The sequence below is a fragment of the Stegostoma tigrinum genome, chromosome 23, assembly GCF_030684315.1.
Source record: "Stegostoma tigrinum isolate sSteTig4 chromosome 23, sSteTig4.hap1, whole genome shotgun sequence".
Lineage (NCBI taxonomy): Eukaryota > Metazoa > Chordata > Chondrichthyes > Orectolobiformes > Stegostomatidae > Stegostoma > Stegostoma tigrinum.
Window position 1 is genome coordinate 54,694,590 of NC_081376.1, and position 23,283 is coordinate 54,717,872.

Sequence of the window (23,283 nt, forward strand, 5' to 3'; positions counted from 1 at the left end):
CTAACTTTGAGCAGTGTTTATGAAGCAGATATGTATTAACTATTGTCCTAACTGGACAATTCTTCAATAGTCAGTCAGTGCATTTCATATACATTCCTGGTTCAAAACAAAGTGCCAGGCGACCTGGAAAATAGTTTCTTTTTCTTCTTAACGGGATGTGGGCATCACTGACCATGCAGCATTTATTGTCCATCCCTAATTGGCCAGAGTGCAGTTCAGAGTCAACCATATTGCTGTGGGTCTGGAGTTACATGTAGGCCAGACCAGATAAGGATAGCAGTTTCCTTCCCTGAACTGCATTAATGAACTAGATGGGCCCTAATAGATTCATGGTTGTCATTAGATTTTTAATTCCAGATATTTTATTGAATCCAAAATCCACCATCTGCCACAGCAGGATTTGAACCTGGGCCCCCAGAATGTCCTCTGGGTCTCTGGATTAACAGTCCAGTGATAATACCACCAGGCCATCACGTTTCTCAGCCATGTACACAAAAACATATATTTTCATAATTGAAACAAATTATAGGATAGGTACAAACCAAATAAGTTACAACATTATCTATTTTACTGTATATTAGTAATCAATTGCAAAAACAGATTTATTTTACAAAGAAAATATTTAAATGCGTTCAGATGCGTAGATAGCAGCCTTGCATCCAGCTTGTATAATATTCTTCAATAATGCATATGCAGGTGCCTAAAAAACAAAATTGAGAATAAATCAAAACAGTGGCACAGCTTTTCCACACAAGATCATAAGAAATACAAACAGGAGGAGGCTGTTCATTCCCCCAAGCCCGCTCCAGCATTCAACAGGATCATGGCTGATCCAATACTCCTCCTGTCCACTTTCCTGCCTATCCTCCATACCTTTTCATACCCCGACTAATCAAGAATCTATTTCAGCCTTAAATAGACACAAGCACTCTGCCCCCACTGCTCTCTGTGGGGAAGAGTTCCAAAGGCTCACAACCCTCTGAGAGAAGAAATTCCTCCTCATCTCTGTCTTGAATTGGTGCCCTTTTATTCTGACACTGTTCTAGGCTCTCGCATGAGGGGAAACATCCTCTCAGCATTTACCCTGTCAAGCCCCTTCAGAATCCAATATGTTTCAATGGGATCACCTCTCCTTCTTCTAAACCCCAGTGAGTACAGTCCCAACCCGTTTAGCCTTTGTTCATAAGGCAATACTTTCATACCAGGTGTCATCCTCCTGAAACTTCCCTGAACCGCCTCCAATGAAATGACATCTTTCCATGAATAAGGGGAACCAAAACTGCTCACTGTACTCTAGATGTGGTCTCACCAGCACCTTGACCAGCTGCAGTAAGACTTCCCTATTCTAATACTCCAACCCCCATGAAATGAGGGTCAGCTTCCTGATTATGTGCTGCCCCTGTGAGCTAGCTTTCTGTGTTCAGTGCACAAGTTCACCCAAGCCCCTTTGTGTTGCAGTTTTCTGCAGTATTTATCCACCTAAACAGTATTTCTTGTGGTTCTTCATTCCAAAAAAATCCTCGCGTTTTCCCACATTAATATCCATTTGTTAACATTTTGCCCGCTTACTTATCTCTCTGTTAATTGTACTGCTCTCTCAATCCACCTTTCCCCCTATTTTTCAGGCATCTTCAAAAATGGCTTCAATACATTTGCTTCTTTTCTCCAAGTCATTAATATTTATTGTGGCCAGTAATGGTCATAGCACTGATCCTATGGAACCCCACTGGTCAGAGATAATGGGGACTGCAGATGCTGGAGAATCCAAGATAACAAAGTGTGAAGTTGGATGAACACAGCAGGCCAAGCAGCATTTCAGGAGCACAAAAGCTGACGTTTCAGGCCTAGATCCTTCATCAGAGAGGGGTGATGAAGTGTCTCTGATAAAGGGTCTAGGCCCGAAACGTCAGCTTTTGTGCTCCTGAGATGCTACGTGGCCTGCTGTGTTCATTCAGTTTCACACTTTGTTATCTTGGAACCCCACTGGTCACAGGTTGCCAACCTCCCACTTGCTGTTTCCTGCCCACAAGCCAATTCTCTACCCACACCACTACACTACCTTCAACACTGTGGGCAAATGCCTTCTGGTAGTCCAAACACAACACTGGTTCCCCTCTATTCACTCTGGTTGAGACTTCCTCCAAAAACTCTAAAGAATTCAGCATTTTATCAAGAAAATAAATTTGCAGGAATCATGCTTTGAGTCAGATTATCAAACTTGCAGGTCTCCTTGCTTCAGTGATGAGCACGGCTCAGATACTGTGCTACAGTTTAGCCTTCACACTTTAAGCATGCACATACAGATACCTTCATGACACTGTTGATGGTCACATATACCAATTGCCTATATGTATACAGCCCAACAACTTGCATTCTTGCATCAGTTTGTTGAAGCCAAGTTAAATCAATTTTTATTCCTTAGAGAGATATATGCTTTTACTTTTGGGCTATAAATTAGAAAATGAAAGCTGGACACTACTGTTTGATTAAACATAATACATCCAGGAGAGTATATTGTTTCCTCACAACTTGGAGATCAAATGGAATTGTGCGGTCTATGCATTAGCTTCTTTTAGAAAATCCATTTGTGGGATATTGATTTTGCTGGCAGGACAGCATTTATTGGAACAAACCCCCGTGCACGATCCCCTCCAAGCCACTCGTCATCCTGATCTGGAAATACATTGCCATTCCTTCACTGTCGCTGGGTCAAAATCCTGGAATTCCCTCCCTCAGGACATTATGGGTCAACCTACAGCACATGAACTGCAGCGGTTCAAGAAGGCAGTTCATCACCATCTTCTCAAGGGGCAACTGGGAATGGGTAATAAATGCTGGGCCAAGGATAGTAGGAACTGCAGATGCTGGAGAATCTGAGATAACAAGGTGTAGAACTAGATCAACACAGCAGGCCAAGCAGCATCAGAGGAGCAGGAAGGCTGACGTTTCGGGCCAAGACCCTTCTTCAGAAAAACTTTTTCCAAAGTGGGGTCTAGGCCTGAAACATCAGCCTTCCTGCTCCTCTGATGCTGCTTGGCCTTCTGTGTTCATCCAGCTCTACACCTTGTTATCTCAAATGCTGGACCAGCCAGCATTGCCCATGTCCCTTGAGTGAATTAAATAAAATTGAAATGGGTTTTCTGCTGGTCACAAAAAGTGACAGTTTAACACTAATACTGATTTATCCTAATCCCCTGTCATTGTGGCTGTCTACTAGCATCATTCCCCCTCAGACTTGGGCTAGCCAGACAGCACATTTGTTAAGGTATTTGAACAATCAACAGGAAAGGTTTGAGCAAGCACCTACCATTTCTGCGTCATGTGCTAATCCTGTGTCATGATGTTCCATTTCATCATCTCTGAATTTCTTGAGAATCTGTAATAAAAAGTATCCTTATCACAATACAATAAAAGTAGTATCCCTGAAGACAAAATTCACTCTTTATTAAATACAATGTGTAATATAGTCTCAATGCTAAAGATTACAATTTACATGCCGATACGTTAAATATATCTACAATTCCAGCTCTAAGAATGGATTCGAAAGCTTTGGTCTTTAGTCTTGAACAGGATAGTTTGTATTTGTTATTCCCTCCAAAGAACAAACAGCAACACAGCTCAAGAACAGGTACTTCCTGCGTTGACACATTTTGCCTTTCCACACTAAAACTGCCTTCACTTGCAGGATCCATATCCCTCTATTCCCTTCCTATCCATGCATTTATCCAGGAGTTTCTCAAAATGTTGTTATTGTGTTTGCTTCCCCCACACCCCCTCCTCTGGCAGTGCTTTCCAGGCACTCACCATCCTCTGCGTGAAAACCTGTCTCACACATCTCTTTTAAACATCCTCCCTCATGCTTTGAACCTGTGTCCCTTAGTAACTGACCCCTCCACGCTGAGGGGAAAAAAGCATCATACTTTTCACTCTACCATGCCATTCACAATCTTATAAACTTCTTTCAGGTCCCTTCAATCTCCAGTGTTCCACTGAAAAAAACAACCCAGACTACTCAACCTTTTTTCATAGCCAAAACCACACAAACCAGTCAACATCCTGGTAAACTTTTTTTATTCCCGCTCCAAAGCATCCCCATCCCTCTGGTAGTGTGGTGACCAGAACAGTACACAATATTCCAAATGTGGCCTCACTAGCGTTCTATAAAGCAGCAGCATAAGTTGTCTATCCTTATACTCAATGTCCCTTCCAATGAAAGCAAGCATGCCATCGGCCTTTTTTACTCCTTATCTACCTGCGCTGCTACCTTCAGTGATCTGTGGACCTGCACACCCAGATCCCTCTGCATATCAATACTCTAAATATTCTGCCATTCACTGTATAATTCCCACATGTACTTGACCTTCCAAAATACATCACCTCACATTTGTCCGGATTAAACCCAATCTGCCATTGTTCTAACCATGTCTCTAACGGTTCTGTATCTTCTGACAATCCTTCTCACTAACCGCAAGTCCAATCTTTATACCATCTGCAAACTTACTAATTAGACCAGCCACATTTTCTTCAAATTCATTTATGTAGACCATGAACAGCAGAGGTCCCAGCACTGATCCCTGTGGGACATCAATAGTCACAACCCTCATTCCAAAAAGCATCCTTCCGTCTGTCTCCCATTACTAACCCAGGTCTATATCCACCTTGTGATCAGAGATAATGGGAACTGCAGATGCTAGAGAATCCAAAATAACAAAGTGTGAAGCTTGATGAACACAGCAGGCCAAGTAGCATCTGTGCTCCTAAGATGCTGCTTGGCCTGCTGTGTTCATCAAGGTTCACACTTTGTTATCTATATCCATCTTGCCAACTCACCCCAATACCATGTGACATCACCTTTTGTACCAGTCTGCCATGAGGTACCTTGTTAAAGGCTTTACTGAAGTCCATGCAGACAACATGCTTTTCCTTCATCAATTATCATCACCTCCTCAAAAAACTCGATCAAGTTCGTGAGGCATGACCTTCCCTGCACAAAACCACGCTATCGCCAATAAGTCCATTCGCTTCTAAATGTGTACAGATCTTGTCCCTGAGAGTCTTTTCCAATAATCTCCCCACTACCAATGTGAGGCTCACAGGCCTATAATTTCCAGGATGATTGTTGCTACCCTTCTTAAACAATGGGACAGCACTGGCTATTCTCCATTTTTCTGGGACCTCATCTGTGGCCAAAGAGGATACAAAGATGTCTGTCAATGCTCCAGTAATTTGTTGTCTTGCCTTCCTCAATATTCTGGGATAGGTCTCATCAGGACCTGGGGATCTATCTACCTTAATATTCCCGAAGTCATTCAGTCATAGAATTTTCACAGCATGGAAGAACATACTTCAGCCCATCAGGTCCACACCAGCCATCACACGTCTCATCTATTCTCATGCTATTTTCCATTACTTGGCCTGTAGCCTTATATGATAATGGCATTGAGCTATTTTACAGCTGACTGGTTTTCTGAACAGCAATCTACATTTTATAGTATTAGAAATTTTATAAATCAGCTTCAGAATATCTTGTTTTTGATTGGTCCAGCTGGTGTAAATCTACAAAGCGATAAATGCTGACTGCATTTATGGCATAGTGGTAATGTCCCTGCCTCTGGCCAGAATGCCCAGGTTAAAGTCTTACTTGCTCCAGAAGAGTATAACATCTCCAAATGGGTTGATGTGAAAATCTCTCATACTACTTGGCTTCCCACTGGGTGTTAAATGATTCCAGTTCACCGGATCGCTTTAGTATGGCATCTTGTTACTGGCCGCCAGTTCTTTCATTACTTTCAAAGTGAGCACTGTCAGTAACACAGCTAGCTGCACTCACTCATACATAGTCTGCTGCTGATCAATGTTGAACATAACTAAAGTTACACACAAGCTGACTGATTCCTCTCTATTCACACTGCCCCAGGGAAAATAATTCTGAGGGCAATTTTAGTGTTCAAATTCATGGGTTACAATTCATAACTTTCAAATAGCTTATTTTTTAACCTAAGCATGAAAGTTTACTGTACAGTTCTGATGCACTATAATAAAATTCCAGCCAATCCTAAAAGGAGTGACATCATTCCCTGCATGAATTTTTTTTAATTGGCAGAAGAGGTGGGTTTATGTGGTTAAACTGAAGGATACAGATGCTGAGAAAATGGTCATGCTTTGTCATTTATTTTGACGTAAATAGCCCTCAGGTCAGCTATCAAACATTACCACATGAAGAATAAGATGTCCTGACAAATGTGCTCCTGAGATGCTGCTTGGCCTGCTGTGTTCATCCAGCTCCACACTTTGTTATCTTGGATTCTCCAGCATCTGCAGTTCCCATTATCTCTGTCCTGACAAATGTGCCCCTTTGCAGTCCCATTAAGGGCAGTCCATACTGTACATAAATTTTGGACTTCACAGAACATCTAGCTTTGCATTTTCAAAATTTATTAGTCAGTGTTGAATTCAAACCACAAAAGGGGTTGGTCAAAAGTGACAAACCACATCTGCTGGAATGACATGCTTTAAACTACAACAAAAAGATGGGACCTGACAGGTTCAGAACAGGGCCTTGCTCAGCCAACCTCCACTCCAGGGTGTCTCAGTACAAGTCCTCACGCACTCGTGGAGAAACTAAGTATCGGATTAATCACCTTACGCTCAGCAAATGAGGCGGCTATTACTCGGCTCTGTGGAACATACATTTACTAAAGAATAATTACCTCACAAATAAAATTTATTTTGTACTGCAGCAATTATTATAATAAACAAAAAGCTATGGATTTACAAATCATCCCTTACAGCGTATATTTATACCTCAATCTTTCTTTGGAAACCTTTGCGGTACTAATAATATAAATGAGAAGCTGGAGTAGCCATTCAGCCCCCTGAGCTTGCTTCACCATTCATTAAGATCATGACTGATCTGCTTCCTCCTCATTCCCATCTATCCCCAATGACCTGCCACTCCTTTGACTAACAAGATTCTTTCTTACTCTTGTTATAAAAGTTTACCATATATCATTATTATCTGGGAATTTTAGAAGCAAAGTGGCAAAAAAAAAATTGATTGTTTTTCAGTTTTTAGAAGATCTGATTCGCTTTTTCCAAAATAGTTTGAAAGAACATTTGCAAGGAGCCACGTGACTTAAGCTAAATAGTCAGGAATCCACCTGGACAGGTAATTTCTAAGATGTTTAAAACCACCGGATAGAGACTGAGAAGGAAAGAAACTAGGTCATGAAGCCCTTCTGAGGAAAGATCACCAGACCCAAAACATTGACTCTGATTTATTTTTCACAGATGCTGCCAAACCTGCTGAGCTTTTCCAGCAACTTCTGTGTTTGAGCAGTTTAAGTATTTCAGGGACAGACATTAATTGAAGCAAATAATATTTAGTGAAGGTGAAGGAATTTTCCAAGAGGAATCCAACTAAAGCATTAGCATGGATTGACTTCACCAAGGTTTGGTCATCTACAAGGTGTTGCTGGGATGAAAAGAATGACTTTTTAACCTGATGTTTGCAACAAGATCATTCCATTAGCTCTTGTCTAGAGTAATATGGTCTGTGTTGTTCTTATATCATTATCTTTCATATTCTTTTGTTAAAAGTACATTAGCAGCCTCTTGTGAATATGCAGTGTCACTGACATCTGCAGCAAACAAAAGAAAAGTAAAACTTATGGCAAGTGATAATGGGAACTGCAGATGCTGGAGAATCCAAGATAACCAAGTGTGAAGCTGGATGAACACAGCAGGACAAGCAGCATCTCAGGAGCACAAAAGCTGACGTTTTGGGCCTCTCTGATGAAGGGTCTAGTCCCGAAATGTCAGCTTTTGTGCTCCTGAGATGCTGCTTGGCCTGCTGTGTTCATCCAGCTTCACACTTGGTTATCTAAAACTTATGGTCTGTCTAGCCAGGTTTCAATCTGGAATCTGACGTGTATTACCATCAGCTGAAGTCATAACACTCTGTCTTAAAAACTGCTTCCAACGCTTTCTGAAGAAGGTTTCCAAACGCTCATAACCTTCTAGGATATTTCTTCTTATCTGTCTTAAATAGGTGAGCTGTATGCTTAAATAGACATCCTTTATTCTTGATTCCCCCACAAGAAGTAGCATCAATTTAACATCCACCACATCAAGACCTTTCAATCTATTTGCCTCTAACTCTACAAAACTCCAGCAGATGACAAGTCTAGACTGTCCAAATGTTCATGAAGACAACAGATGCTTTCCAGATATTGGTTTGGTAAACATTTCTGAACTCTTGCGGTGCATTTACATTCCTTCCTTAAATAAGGTGACCAATACTGCAAACGGAAGTCCAGTTCAGGTTTTTACCAATGTCCTCTAATCCTGTAATAAGTAAAACTTCCTTATTTTTCTATTCTATTCCAATTCAAGAGCTCTAAAATATGCTGCAATCTTTTGACTAACAGCTAGTTTTACGGTACTAAATACTCTAATATAGGAAAACCTATGTTATTTCATATTTAATGCTTACTTCAAGTAATTCTTTGTGCCTTTCTGGATCATCTTCCATTAGCATCCTTATCTGATTGTTGTAATGTTGTGATATACTCTCTTCTATTGCGACTGTACAAGCCATGGCAGCCTCTTTTCCAAAAAGGGCAGTTCCAGCACCTTTAAAAAGGGAGGGAGAAAACAGCTATTTGTAATATGATTACAGTTAACATATGTCATTTCTAGATCAGCAACCACAAGTAAAGGCACTGGGCACCAGAACTGGCTACAAAAGGGCCCTACTGGGGCCTAACCAGAGCCTTACAAAGGTTTGACATAAGGTTCCTGCATTTATATTCAATGCTTTTATTTGTGAAGCCCACTATCCCAAAACTCATTAAGTATGTGAGAAAGAAGAGGAGCAGGTCAGGCTGACGTTTGGGTAATTAAACTCTCTAGAAGGCACAAGTGGAGCATAAATACAAATTAATTGAACCAAATGGCATGTTTCTGTGATGTACGCTTTTTCTAATCTTATATGTCCTATCTGCTCAAAATGTGATGCACAAGTATGCCAAGGTCTCTCTGCTCTTGTCTACTCTTTAGAACTTAGGCATTATATCTAAAACAATTCTCCTGGTCCTTTCTAACATGCATCACCTCCTGCTATTGTCTATTAAGTTCCATCTGCCACATGACTGCCCATTCACCTGGTCTATGTCCCATTATAGGTAATTTGCAACATTTTCACCATTTGCTGTGCTTCCAGGTTTGATTTCATTGGCAGATTTTGGAATTTCACTTTGGTTCAAGATTCAAGTCATTTTTATAAAACAAAACAAAAGGCAGTGCAGCCACCACAAACTCTGGAAGAACACCCTATTTTACCAACCGCCAATCTGAAAACAAACTGTCTACCACAACTTCTTGTTTGCTGTCCTTAAGCCAGTTTTTATATCCAACTGGCCACTGTCCCTCCTATACCGTCAATCTGGTTACCCAGCCTGTATGTAGTAATTTGTTGGACACTTTCATAAAATCTATTCAGTCAACATCCACCATAATCCCTTCATCAAATGTCATGCTGCCTTCGAGAATCAATGGAAATGCGGACCAAGGTCCCTCTGTACCTTTGAACTGCCTAGGGTCCCACCATTCAAAGTGTATTTCCTTGGCGTATTAGTCCTCAAAAATGCATCACTTCACACTTTTTACTTGTCACAGTTCAGCACATCTGACCAGCCCACCTGTATTGTCCAGTATCCAACGCATCTGACCAGCCCACCTGTATTGTCCAGTATCCAAAACTTTCCTTTCTCACTACTTACCACTATTTTCATGTCATCTGTAATATCCTGATCATCCCTGTCATAGTCGTGACTTGATATCATATAATAATTACATTATTAATATATCATTCTACGCCATTTAATACATGTACACTTTTTCCCATAATTCTATTTATTTAGACCATTTAATGTAAAAAAAATCCCAAAGGCATTTTCACACAGCCTGTGGAAAATGCATTGAGCCAAGGAAGGAGCTAGAGGAAATGAATGTGGTGAAAAGTGATGAGCAGCATGTATTGGCAAGGCTGGCTATGCTTAGTGTAGGTAGAATGCCTGGTCGAAATGGTTTATATTGCAGATGACTAAAGGAATGGGTGTGAAGGTAACAAATGCTTACCATCATATCCCAACCTTCTCTAGATAAGGAGGATGGGCCAGAGGATTGGAATTAGCAAATGTAAATCCCTTGTTCAGGAAAAGATGCAAGGCCATTCCTAAGAACTACTTGTCATTCAACCAAATAAGAAGCTCATGGAATAGGGCAGTCAGTGTTGGATTGAGTAAGACATTTGCTTAAGGACAGAAAATAGAGAGTTGTGGAAATGGCTGTTTTCTGGACTAGAGGCTGGTTGATTCTGAGGTTCTGTAGGAATCAGTGCTGGAAACACTAATAAAGATATTGTTAAATTGGAGAAGGTTCAGAAGAGATTTACAAGAATGTTGCTGGGTCTGGAGGGTTTGAGTTTTAAGGAGAGCCTGGTTAGGCTGTTTTTTTTTCTCTGGGGCACAGGAGGTTGAGGGGTGACCTTAAAGAGGGTTACAAAATCATGAGGGGCATAGATAAGGTGATTAGACAAGGTAGGTAAGTTTAACACTAGACGGTATAGTTTTAAAGAGAGAGGAGAAAGATTTAAACGTGACCCGAAGGGCAACTTTTTCACACAGAGGGTGGTTTGTACGTGGAATGAACTGCCAGACGAAGTGGTGGGTGCAAGTACAGTTACAACATTTAAAAGGCATTTGGACAGGTACATGTTTAGGGAAAGTTTAAGAGGAATATGGACCAAATGCAGGAAAATGGGACTATTTTGGTTTGAGAAAGTTGGTCGACACAGACGTGTTGGACTAAAGGGTCTGTTTCCATGCTGTATGATAGAACATCGAACTGTACAGCACAGTACAGGCCCTTCGGCCCATGATGTTGTGCCGAACTTTTACCCCTAGCCTAAGGTCTATCTAACCTCCACCCCTACCCTATACTATCATCCACATGACTATCTAATAGCCAATTAAATGCCCCAATGAGGCCGACTCCACTCCCCTCTCTGGCAATGCACTCCAAGCCCGAAACACTCTCTGAGTAAAGAACCTACCTCTGACATCTCCGCGCTATCTACCTCCACTCACTTTAAAATTATGCCCCCCTACACCCTAGGAAAAAGTCTCTGGCTGTCCACTCCATCTATACCTCTAATCATTTTGTACACCTAATGATGCTGTAACGTTCTCTGTTGCATCATCACCATATGAAATAGTAACAGGAAGAGGCTATTCAAACTCTCAAGTCTGTTCTAGCATTCAATAGGATCACGGCTGATCAGACACACCTCCAGTCTTTTCTCCTGAACCCTGATTTCCTGACTGATCAAGTATCCATTTCAGCCATAAATATACACAAGACCTTTACCCCCACAGTTCTCTGTGACAAGGAATTCCAAAGATTCTCAACTCCCTGAGAGATGAAATTCCTTGACATCTGAGTGTTGATTTAGAGCCTCTTTATTCTGAGACTATACCCTCTGGACCGAGACTCTCCCGTGAAGGAAAGCATCCTCTCAGCTTTACCCTGTCAAACCCCTTAAGAATCCGATATGTCTGGATGAGATTACTTCTCATTCATCTAAACTCCAGTCAGCAGACTCTTAACCTTTTTAGCCTGTGCTTATAAAACAATCTCTCCACACCAGATATACTGTATCCATTGTACCCGGTGTGGCTTCCTCTACATCGCGGAAACCAAGCGGAGGCTTGGGGATCGCTCTGCAGAACACCTACGCTTGGTTCACACTAAACAACTGCATCTCCCAGTAGTGGACCATTTCAACTCCCCCCTTGCATTCCTTAGACGACATGTCCATCCTGGGCCTCCTGCAGTGCCACAATGATGCTACCCGAAGGTTGCAGGAACAACAACTCATATTCCACTTGGGAACCCTGCAGCCCAATGGTATCAATGTGGTTTTCACAGGCTTCAAAATCTCCCCCTCTCCCACTGCATCCCAAAACCAGCCCAGCTCATCCCCGCCTCCCTAACCTGTCCTCCCACATATCGCCTCCTCCAACTCCAAGTCCCACCCCCATCTCCTACCTAGTAACTTCATCCCACCCCTTGATATGTCCATCCTCCCTGGACTAACCTATCTCCTTCCTACCTCCCCGCCTACACTCACATTTACTGGCTCCATCCCCGCCTTTTTGACCTGTCTGTCTCCTCTCCACCTATCTTCTCCTCTATCCATCTTCTATCCCTCTCCGCCCTCTCCCTATTTATTTCAGAAACCCCTTCCACTCCCCCACTTCTGAAGGAGAGTCTAGGCCTGAAACGTCAGCTTTCCTGCTCCTCTGATGCTGCTTGGCCTGCTGTGTTCATCCAGCTCTACACCTTGTCATCCCCCCATACCAGAGATCATCCTACTGAACCTTCTCTGAACTGTCTCCAATGAAACAATATCCTTCCTTACATAAAGGGTCCAAAACTGCTCACAGCACTCCAGATGTGGTCTCACCCCACACCGTATAAAGTTGCATTAACTTCCCTACTCTGTTCCTCCAACCCACCCTGAAATTGAATGAGACTATTTGAGCTTAATCTGTCTTTTACTGAATAAAAAACCAAAAGATCTGTGGATGCTGTGTATCTTTCACGCAGCTGTGCTGGCTACCTTTAAGAATTAATTGAGGATAGAGATTTAATACGTATGGATGTTTACCCAACACGAATCCTGCAACATTCCAGAAAGGCATTAGAAGCGTCGGCCGAACTCTGTGATCAACTATCAATTCATTAAATTTCTCCAGATGTTCCTTTTCTTGATCCCACATTTGCTGAAACATGAATATTAATTTCAGTTAATTTACTGCACCATTGATATCAATTATCGAGCACATTAATCTGCTGTCCATTAGGATGTTTATTGATTAATAAAGGGATCAGGGATTATGGGGAAAAGACAGGAGAATGAGCTTGAGAAGTGTATTAGCCATGATCGAATGGTGGACTGGACTTGATGGGCTGAATCGCCTAATTCTGCTCCTATATTTTGTGGTTTTAGAGCAAGTCCCTACTGTGTATTTTAAACAAACATTTTTTCTTCACATTTCAACTTTTCCTTTCCCAGAAATAGTAAGATTTTCTGTTATTGTAGAAATCAATGAGAAATCTATCTTTAATTTAGTGACAAAACTAGTCATAATCAATATAATACTTCGTCCTAGTTTAATAAAACAGATGACCAATGAGGTAACTTCAGTTGGACGGGAAAGTGAAAATATAAACCTTCTATTCGAGAAGGGAGGTAGAAAACAGAAAAAAGTAGGCCAGTAAATTTGATGTCTGTAAAGAGGAAGCTATTAGAATTGATCATTTAGGAGGTTAAAACTGGGCAAATGGAAAAATTCAATGTAATCAGGAAAAATCTTAATAGTTTTACTGGAATTCTCTGAAGCAGTAACATGTTCCATGGTCAAGGGGAGTCCTACTGATATACTTGATTTTCTTGAGAGCATCTGATAACATTCTATACAAAAGATTTTGCACAAAGGAGGATCTCATGGTATAGGAAGTAACATATTGGTATGGATAGAAAATTGGCCAGCTGGCAGAAAACAGACAGGATGCATAAATTCTTTTTTTCAGATCGGCAACACATGCGATCCCACAAGGGTCTGCGCTGCGACCTCAGTTTTTTTAAAAAAATTGATGTCAATTACTTCATTGAGGGGATTGGCTAAAATTGATGACAAAGACAGGTAGGAAAGAATACAGTGAAGATGATATAACAAGGATACAGGCTGATGTAAACAAGTTGAGTGAGGTCAAAAATCTGAGAGAAAGTTGTTTCACTTTGGCAGGAGGAATAAAATAGCACAGCATGACATGAATGGGAAACAACTGCAGAATTCTGAGTAGAAGAGGGTCTTCAAGTGCATGAATCAGAGAAAATTAATTTGCAATTACAGCATTTAATCAGGAAAATAAATTGGATATTGAAATTTATCACCACAGGAAATAGATGGAAAATTAAAGATGTTAATGCTTCAGTTATACAGGACATTGGTGAGACCATATTTCAAATACTGAGTGCAGTTTTGGTCTTCCTCATAAGGAAGTATGTAAATGTTTTGGAGAGGGTTTGTTGAACCTTTATTAGATTGATAGTTGGAATGAGCAGATTTTTTAATGCCAAAAGTTTGGACAGGCTGGAGTTATTTTCACTGGAGTTTAGAAGGCCGAAGGGAATTCAATCAAAGCGTATAAGACTGACAGGTCTTGACAAAGTGGGTGAGGAAATGATGTTTGATCTTGTGGGTCAGTGCAGAAGCAGGGAGTGCTGTTTCGAATTAGGGGTCACCCTTTTATGACAGAGAGAGGAGTTTGTGCAACTTTGGAAATTTCTGCTCCAGAAGACAGAGTCATTGTACATTTGTAAGGTGGAAGAAGTTAGATTCTTGTTGGGAAAGTGATTCTAAGGTAATCCAGGGTTAGTGCAGCAACCTTGAGGGGCCAAATATCTTACTTCTGCACCTCATTTGTACAAATAAAAGCAAGTGGCTGTCACAGCAAAATTTCACCACCACATTCCCAGTGCTGCCTGTAGTTTCTATGGCACCCAGAGTCTTCGGTTCCATATTACAAAGTGAAGAGTGTTCCTCTCCTTCAGGTCCAACCTGTGGGGTGGTGTAAACGTAGCGCATTGGCTGCTTCATCGACTCTGGGAGAGAACGGGGCCTTGGAAAGATCATACAAGGACAGACTTTTGAAAATTCTTTTGTAAAGCAGTTTCAGATGCAGCAATTCAGTTTAAAAGAAGATGTGATTTGCTCTAAGTAAATTCCTGTGAAATGTAGAGGGAGGTTGCTGACTAAATGATGTGTAAACATTTAGCTGCTAACACGGGTTATTGTCAATGCCAGTCTGCCAGGAACCTACAGCATTTCTCTCACACTCTGTGGTAAATACCTGGATGATAGGCCCCACGGGGCTGCGGCCCAGCACGGCCATCTGCCCGGCATAGATGCGGTTAGCCCCGTACTCCCCGGCGTGATCCACTCGGATGATCCGGCCCAGCATCGCCCTCTCGGCCGAGCCGCTCAGGGCCCTAGCGGCCTTCAGCCCAGGCCAGGGACTCGGCTGGAGGGGCTGCAGGGGAGGCCTGGCATTCCTCAGTAGCGACGGCGAGCAGAGGGCGGACACTCCAAGCCGAACGCAGGCTCCGGTCTTCGCCATCCCGCAGGCCGCCCCGGGCTGAACGAAAGGGGGCGGGGAGACAGCCACACTGAGCCCCGCCCCTTCAGCAGGACCCCACCCCACCACGGCGACCACGCCCCCACAGCTAGGCCCCGCCCCCTCACCGGGAAACGTCCCACATGGTCGAGCCCCGCCCCATCACCGGGACCACGCCTCATAGGCAATGGGAACTGCAAATGCTGGAGAACGCCAGGTAACAAGGTGGAGAGCTGGATGAACACAGCAGGACAAGCAGCATCAGAGGAGCAGGAAACATGCTGCTTGGTCAGAGATAATGGGAACTGCAGTTGCTGGAGAATCCAAGATAATAAAGTGTGAAGGGTCTAGGCCCGAAACGTCAGCTTTTGTGCTCCTGAGATGCTGCTGGGCCTGCTGTGTTCATCCAGCTCCACATTTCATTATCTTGGATTCCCCAGCATCTGCAGTTCCCATTATCACTTCATAATCTTATATGTTTCTGTAAGATCTCCCCTCATTCTTCTGAATTCCAATGAGCATAATCCCAGTCTATTCAGTCTTTCCTCATAATCCAACCCTCTCAACTCTGGAATCAACTGAGTGAATCTCTTCTGCACCTCCCCCAGTGCTATATATCTCTCCTCAAGTAAGGAGACCAAAACTGCACACAGTACTCCAGGTGTGGCCTCACCAGGACCCTATACAGCTGCAGCATTGCCTCCCTGTTTTTAAACTCCATCCCTTCAGCAAAGGCAGTCAAAATTCCATTTGCCTTTTTAATTGTCTGCTGCACCTGCAATCCCGCCTTCAGCAATTTGTGCACAAGGACACTCAAGTCCCTTTGCACAGCTACTCCATCTACCAGACCTTTGCCCACTCACTCAGACTATATACTCCTTTGTAGACTTCCAGTGTCTACTGCACACTTTGCTCAACCACTCACCTTAGTGTCACCTGCAAATTTTGACACACCATAGTTAGACCCCAACTCTAAATCATCTATGTAAATTGTAAACAATTGAGGTCCCAACACTGATCTCTGAGGCACACGACCAGAAAACAAAAAAAAACACTACATTGGACAAACTGGCAGGAAGCTAGCCACCAGGATACATTAACATCAACTAGCCACAAAACGACATGACCCACTATCACTCGTATCCTTACATACAGATGAGGAAGGACACCACTTTGATCGGGACAACACATCCATGCTAGGACAAGCCAAACAGAGACACGCACAAGAATTCCTAGAAACATGGCATTCCAACAGGAACTCCATCAACAAACACATTGATTTGGAGCCAATCTACCATCCTCTGAGAAAAAGAACTGGAAATGACAGCACCAATGCAGGAAATGACATCACCAACCCAAGGAAACCTAACCAGATAAATAGAAAGCGGGACATAACACCAGCGCTTCGTCAGAGGCTCACTGATGTTACCTAGAATGGTGACGAAACATCTGGGAACAAACCGGCAAGCTCAGTGAACTAGCTTACATCTCAAACACAATAAAGACCCACTCCCTTGTGGACCGAGAGGAGGAGAGTGCTATCTTGGAGGTGAAAGGAGGACGTCAGGTTGGCTGTGCACCCTTGCGACCAGTGGATCTTAATGCTGGCTTCGGCCTAACGCAGGTTCAGGGGAGCAGCCAACCTGCAACGATGGCTGTGGCAAGTGCTCGTGCCCCAGGTCAGGGGGTCCGGAACACCATCCGTGTTTCTGTAAAGAAGGTGGACGAAGGTGCACCTGTGGACCGCACCTTCTTTGTGAAGAGGGTCCTGTTGGACTGTTGTGGGTTCGCTGCTGCGGACATTTACTGCCTGCAGGATTTCCCTGGAGGAGGTTTTTACGACGTGACCTTAAGGAGTGCCAAGCTTTGCGAGCGCTTCCTGGAGGTTTTCAAGGAGAAAGGAGGTGAGGGCCCCCTCTCTGTATTGACCGCTGTCCCACTGTTTGTGATGACAGCGCAGAGGAGCCGTATGGTGACTGTACACATGTACAACCCGCATGTGCCAGCAGCTGATGTCCTGACCTTCCTCGGAAGGTATGTGAAGGTGGAAGGGCACCTAACTGACATCGTGGACCCCTTTGGCATCTGGACGAGTAAGAGGCAGGTCAAGGTGACGCGAGGATGGGCGCAGATGGGAATGTCGCACACCCACCGTCCAGCTTTGCGATCGGCGGGAGCAGGGGCTACCTGACCTATGCAGGGCAACCTAAAGTCTGCCATGCCTGTGGTAGATCAGGTCACATGGCAGCCGACTGCAAAGCCACCATCTGCAGGGAGGAGGGACACCTTGCAAAGGATTGCCCACGAGAGAGAAGCTGCAACCTTTGTGGGGAAGCGGGCCACTTCTATAGGGCATGCCCGCGGCGGGGTACCACCTACGCCCAGGTCGCCGGCAGGGGAAATGCGGGGCTAGCCGCCCCGGAGGAGAGGAAGGCACCAGGGCCCAGCAAGGACCCCACTAATGTGCAGGAGGGCCAGGCCATGCAGGAGGGCCCAGCCCTGCAGGATGGGCCCGAGGCCAGCAAAGCACCCCTGCAGGCTCCAATTTCCCCCACCGACAACCCGGAGCCAATGGAGGTGGCGACAGGCGACCCAGGGGAGTGGACAACAGTCCCGAAAGCGAGGAGGAAGGTGCGTCGACGGGCCCAGGAACCGCAACCATCAGGCAGGAAGAGGCAGCTACAGGGTGGCTATAAGACCTCCTCTGACGAGGAGGATTCGGAGAGGGCCCACCCGAAGCAGAAGTTAAAGGTCTCGAGGGGGAAGGAAAGCAGCACCCCGCTTCCAGGTGACGGGAGGCGTCCTGAGGCTCCCTCCGACACCCAGTCAAGTGCCGCTGGAGCACCAGAGGGCCCCCCGGAACTTCCAGGCAGGAAGGAGGAAACAGCGCGTCCCCAGCCTGACCCGGAGCCGGACCCTCCTGCCTCTGCACCCCTGACAGGGGGATGCCACCCGGAAGGCAACACGGACGGTTTCCTGAGCCCGGACAGCGTCCAGCAGTTAGCCCGGGCAATGGGCATGAAGGGACAGATGGAGGGGCTGGACCTTGGACTTGGGGAGGGTACTGCGGTCACTGCCCACAATGGGGGTACGAATTGCGAGCATTAATGTGCGCAGCGTCAAGTCAACCGCGAGATATGTGTCCACGTTGGCCTACCTGACCACAATCAAGGCGGACCTCCTGTTTCTGCAGGAGTGCGGGATACCGCACCTCGGCAGGTACGGGAAATGGTCCGGCGCCTGGACCTGTGGGCCTTCGATCTGGTCGGGGGGTAACGACTGTCGCTCCTCGGGCCTGGCTATTCTGCTGCGGGGGCGCAACTTCACCATCTCTCAAGTTCAGGAGGTGGTGGGGGGGGGGCGCCTCCTAGTGGCTGACATCACCTACAGGAATGCTCCCCTGAGGCTGATCAACGTGTACGCCCCAGCGGTACGGAGTGAGCGGTTGGCCGTCCTGCAGCGGCTTCCACCCCTGCTGGCTACGTCCAGGCCGGTCATCCTAGGCGGAGACTTCAACTGCATCATTGATGCAGATGGAAGATCCGGCGTGGGGACAGCGGGTGGGGGGAGTCAACTGGACGTCTCGTCCAGATTCCTGATGTGCATGGTGAAGGACGCCAAGCTGCTCGACGTCTTCAGCACCCCTGCAGACGGAGCGCAGCAGAGGTACACCTGGTCGTGGCCAGACGGGTCTATTCGCTCAAGGATAGACTTCCTGTTTGTGTCACGGACGTTCTCGGTCAGGTCCACCGGCGTCGAGCCGGTGTTCTTCTCTGACCACTGCCTCCTGCTGGCCGACTGTCACTTACAGGACGACCAGCCGGCCGGCAAGGGGACGTGGAAGCTCAACACGACTCTGTTGACCCCAGAGAACGTCGAGGAGCTTAAGAGGGAGTACGCCGGTTGGAGAACCGTGAAACCCCTCTTTGAGTCTCCAGGCGACTGGTGGGAGACGGTGAAGGAGAACATCAAGAGGTTCTTTGTCCTCAAGGGTGTTCAGAAGGCAAGAGAGAGGCGGGGAAAGCTGTCGCGACTCCAGAAAAGGGTGCAGAACCTCCTCCTTCTGCAGTTGATGGGGGTCGATGTCACGGAGGACCTCCGCGAGGTGAGGGGCCAGCAAGCCTCGCTCTTCGCCGCGGAGGCCTCCAGGATAATCTTCCGGTCCAGGGTCCGCTCCGTGGAGCAGGACGAGACGTGCTCGCGTTTCTTCTTTCAGAAGGTGCACAAAGAGAGCTCTGTGCTTAGCCAGCTGAAGGAGGACGACGGCTCGGTGACGTCGTCGCGGCCCGACATTTTGAGGATCAGCAGATCATTCTATGCCGGACTGTACGACATGAAGCCCACGGACAGCACGGCCTCCGAGTCGTTCCTGTCGTCTATCACGGAGGTCTTAGACGACGGCACGAGGGAGTGGCTGGACCGGCCGATATCCCTGGACGAGCTGGCCAGAGCCCTCAAGTCCTTGCAGAGGAATAGGACTCCCGGAAGCGACGGCTTACCGGTCGAGCTCTATTCTGCTCTGTGGGGCCTGGTCGGCCAGGACTTGCTGGAGGTGTACAATAGTGCGCTTCGGGCAGGGAAAATGTGCAAGTCCATGAGGAAGGGCATCATCACCCTCATTTACAAGAGGAAGGGGGAGAGGGAAGAAATTAAGAATTGGCGTCTCTTTTGAACGTGGACTACAAAATCCTGGCCAAGGTCATTGCCAACCGGGTCAGGTCTGTCCTGGAGTCAGTGATTCACCCTGACCAAACCTGTGCTGTGCCGGGCAGGAAGATCGCTGAGAGCCTCGCGCTCATCAGGGATACGATCGCCTACGTACAGGACAGGCGGGTGGACACCTGCCTCGTCAGCCTGGACCAGGAGAAGGCCTTCGACAGGGTCTCTCATGCTTACATGAGGGACGTCCTCTCCAAATTGGGGTTCGGGGAGGGCATCCGCAATTGGATCCGGCTGCTCTACACCAACATCGTTAGCACAGTCTCGATCAACGGGTGGGAATCAGACAGATTTCCCGTCAGATCTGGAGTCAGGCAGGGCTGCCCGCTCTCTCCTGCCTTGTTCGTGTGCTGTGGACCCCTTTGCCGCCTCCATCAGGAAGGATGTGAGCCTGAAGGGCGTGACTATCCCAGGCAGCGGAGGCCTTCAGGTCAAGACCTCCCTGTACATGGACGATGTTGCCGTCTTCTGCACCGACCGATCGTCGGTCGGTGAGTAGACTATTGGAGATCTGCGGCCAGTTTGAACTGGCCTCGGGTGCCAAATCAATAGGGGTAAGAGCGAGGTCATGTTCTTTGGGAACTGGGACGACCGCTCCTTCATCCCCTTCACCGTCAGGACAGACTACCTGAAGGTGCTGGGTGTTTGGTTTGGTGGAGCTGGGGCATGCACTCAGACGTGGGAGGAGCGTATCGCCAAATTGAAGCAGAAGCTGGGCAGGTGGACGCTCCAGTCCCTCTCCATCGCGGGTAAGAACCTGATTGTCAGGTGCGAGGGGGTTTTGGTACTGTTGTATGTGGTGGAGGCCTGGCCTATTCCCTGGACCTGCGCCGCTGCAGTCACCCGGGCCATCTTCCACTTCATTTGGGTCTCGAGGATGGACTGGGTCTGCAGAGACACCATGTACAAAGACCTGGGAAATGGGGGAAAGGGCGTACCGAACGCCACCCTCGCCCTGACGGCTACCTTTGTGTGCGGCTGCATCAAGCTGTGCGTAGATCCTCAGTACGCAAACACCAAGTGTCACTACTTACTGAGGTTCTACCTGTCCCCGGTGTTGCGAAGGATGGGCCTGGCCTCGTTGCCGCGGAACGCTCCGAGTAGCTGGACCGTTCCGTACCACCTGTCCTTCGTGGAGAAATTTTTGAAAGGAAACACCTTTGACCACAAGGCCGTCAGGCAGTGGTCAGCACGTAGTATCCTCGGGACCCTTCGGGAAAAGGAGAGGGTGGATCCCGTCGTGTGGTTCCCCACGCAGACTGCCAAAGTCGTTTGGCAGAATGCCTCATCGTCAGAACTTTCAAACAAGCACAAGGACATTGCTTGGCTGGCGGTGAGAGGGGCTCTGCCAGTGAGATCCTTTATGCATGCCCGGAATCTCTGCACCACCGCACGCTGCCCTCGAGGAGGCTGCGGGGGGGATGAGACTGTCGATCACCTCCTTCTGGAGTGTGCCTATGCGCAGGAGGTCTGGAGGGGGATGCAGTGGTATTTGTCGAGGTTCGTCCCGAGCAGCTCCGTGACGCGGGACTCCGTGCTCTACGGGCTGTTTCCGGGGATGCACACCGAGACCAACATCAACTGCGCCTGGAGGACCATCAATGCGGTGAAAGACTCTCTTTGGTCTGCCCGCAACTTACTGGTCTGCCAGCTGAAAGAACTGACCCCGACTGAGTGTTGCAGACTGGCGCACTCCAAGGTCCAGGACTACGTGCTGAGAGACGCGCTAAAGCTTGGGGCAGCCACCGCCAAGGCGCGGTGGGGAAAGACCACCGTATGAGGCCCCTCGTCCAGAAAACGGAAAAGAACCCTATCTGGTAACTGGGCCCAGCTGGCGCCTTCCCCAACTGGTCAGGGGGCCGACTGGAACTGTGCGGGGTGACGACTGCCGGGGCGGTTTCTTTGCTTTGTTTTTTTTCTCTGTTTTGTTTTTTTTCCTTTAGTTGGTGTACGTACCCCCGGGTAACCCGGAGCGGCTTGCATGACTGGGTAGGTGTATAAATGTTTTATTTTTTGTACATTCTATGAATAAAGTATATTTTTTCAAATTAAAAAAAAGTGACGAAACGTCTGCAAACTAACCTTCCAGCTCAGCGAGCAAACTCACATCCAGAACCTCAACCTGAGCTACAAATCTCAAAACTCGCTCATCTTTTAAGCACCTCAGTAACATCAATTATTACTTTTGAATTTTTAATTTGTTCTCCAATTGCTGTGTTTTTTTATTTCACTCTCTATTTCTTTAACTATCATAAATATACCTTTCTCCTCACCATTGTCCCAGGCATACTATCCGTTTAAATGTTAAGATGACACTCTTTGAATTTGTGGCTGATAAGTGGAACATGTAAATTATTTTATTCCCAAACTAATCCATAAATCCATATGATGTCGGAATAGAGATAGACCATTCAGCCCTTCAATTCTGTTCTTCCGTTCAATGAGATCATGACTGATCTAATAATCCACAAATCCATTTTCCTGGCTTTTCCCTATACTCCTTCATTCCCTTACAGTTTTAAAAATTTCAGCTCTGAATATACATAATGACACAGTTTCTTCAGCACTCTGCAATAAAGAATTCCGTGGATTCACTAATCTGGGAAGAAATCTGTCTTAAATAAGAACATAAGAACTAGGAGCAGGAGCAGGCCATCCGGCCCCTCGAGCCTGCTTTGCTAGTTAATAAGATCATGGCTGATCTTTTCGAAACTCAGCTCCACTTACCCACCCATTCACCATAACCCTTAGTTCCTTTACTGTTCAAAAACTTATCTAGCCTTGCCTTAAAAACATTCAGTGAGGTAGCTTCAGCTGCTTCACTAGGCAGGGAATTCCACAGATTCACAACTCTTTGGGTGAAGAAATCCCTCCTGACATCTGCTTCCCTTTATTTTGAGGCAATGCCCTCCAGTCCGAGTTTCACCTGCTAGCAGAAACAACCTCCCTGCCTCCACCTTATCTATTCCCTTCATAATCTTATATGTTTCTAAAAGATCTCCCCTCATTCTTCTGAATTCCAATGAGTATAATCCCAGTCTATTCAGTATCTCCTCATAATCCACTCTGGAATCAACGGAGTGAATCTCTTCTGCACCTCCTCCAGTGCTAATATATCTCTCCCCAAGTAAGGAGACCAAAACTGCACACAGTACTCCAGGTGTGGCCTCACCAGGACCCTATACAGCTGCAGCATAACCTCCCTGTTTTTAAACTCCATCCCTTTAGCAATGGCAGTCAAAATTCCATTTGCCTTTTTAATTGTCTGCTGCACCCGCAATCCCACCTTCAGCGATTTGTGCACAAGCCTACCCAAGT

The 23,283-nt window shown here is 46.1% G+C and overlaps 1 protein-coding gene across 1 annotated transcript; it reads right to left on the minus strand.

The window, feature by feature from the left end:
* Positions 1–339: 339 nt before the first annotated feature.
* On the minus strand, positions 340–15,303 carry coq7 (coenzyme Q7 homolog, ubiquinone (yeast)). Its single transcript, XM_048552381.2, has 5 exons — positions 14,983–15,303; positions 12,734–12,848; positions 8,495–8,634; positions 3,308–3,376; positions 340–700 (listed from the first exon to the last, which is right to left on the minus strand). Exons 1-5 carry the CDS (start codon positions 15,247–15,249, stop codon positions 623–625), a joined length of 669 nt encoding a protein of 222 aa, XP_048408338.1. The 5' UTR covers positions 15,250–15,303; the 3' UTR covers positions 340–622.
* Positions 15,304–23,283: the final 7,980 nt, after the last annotated feature.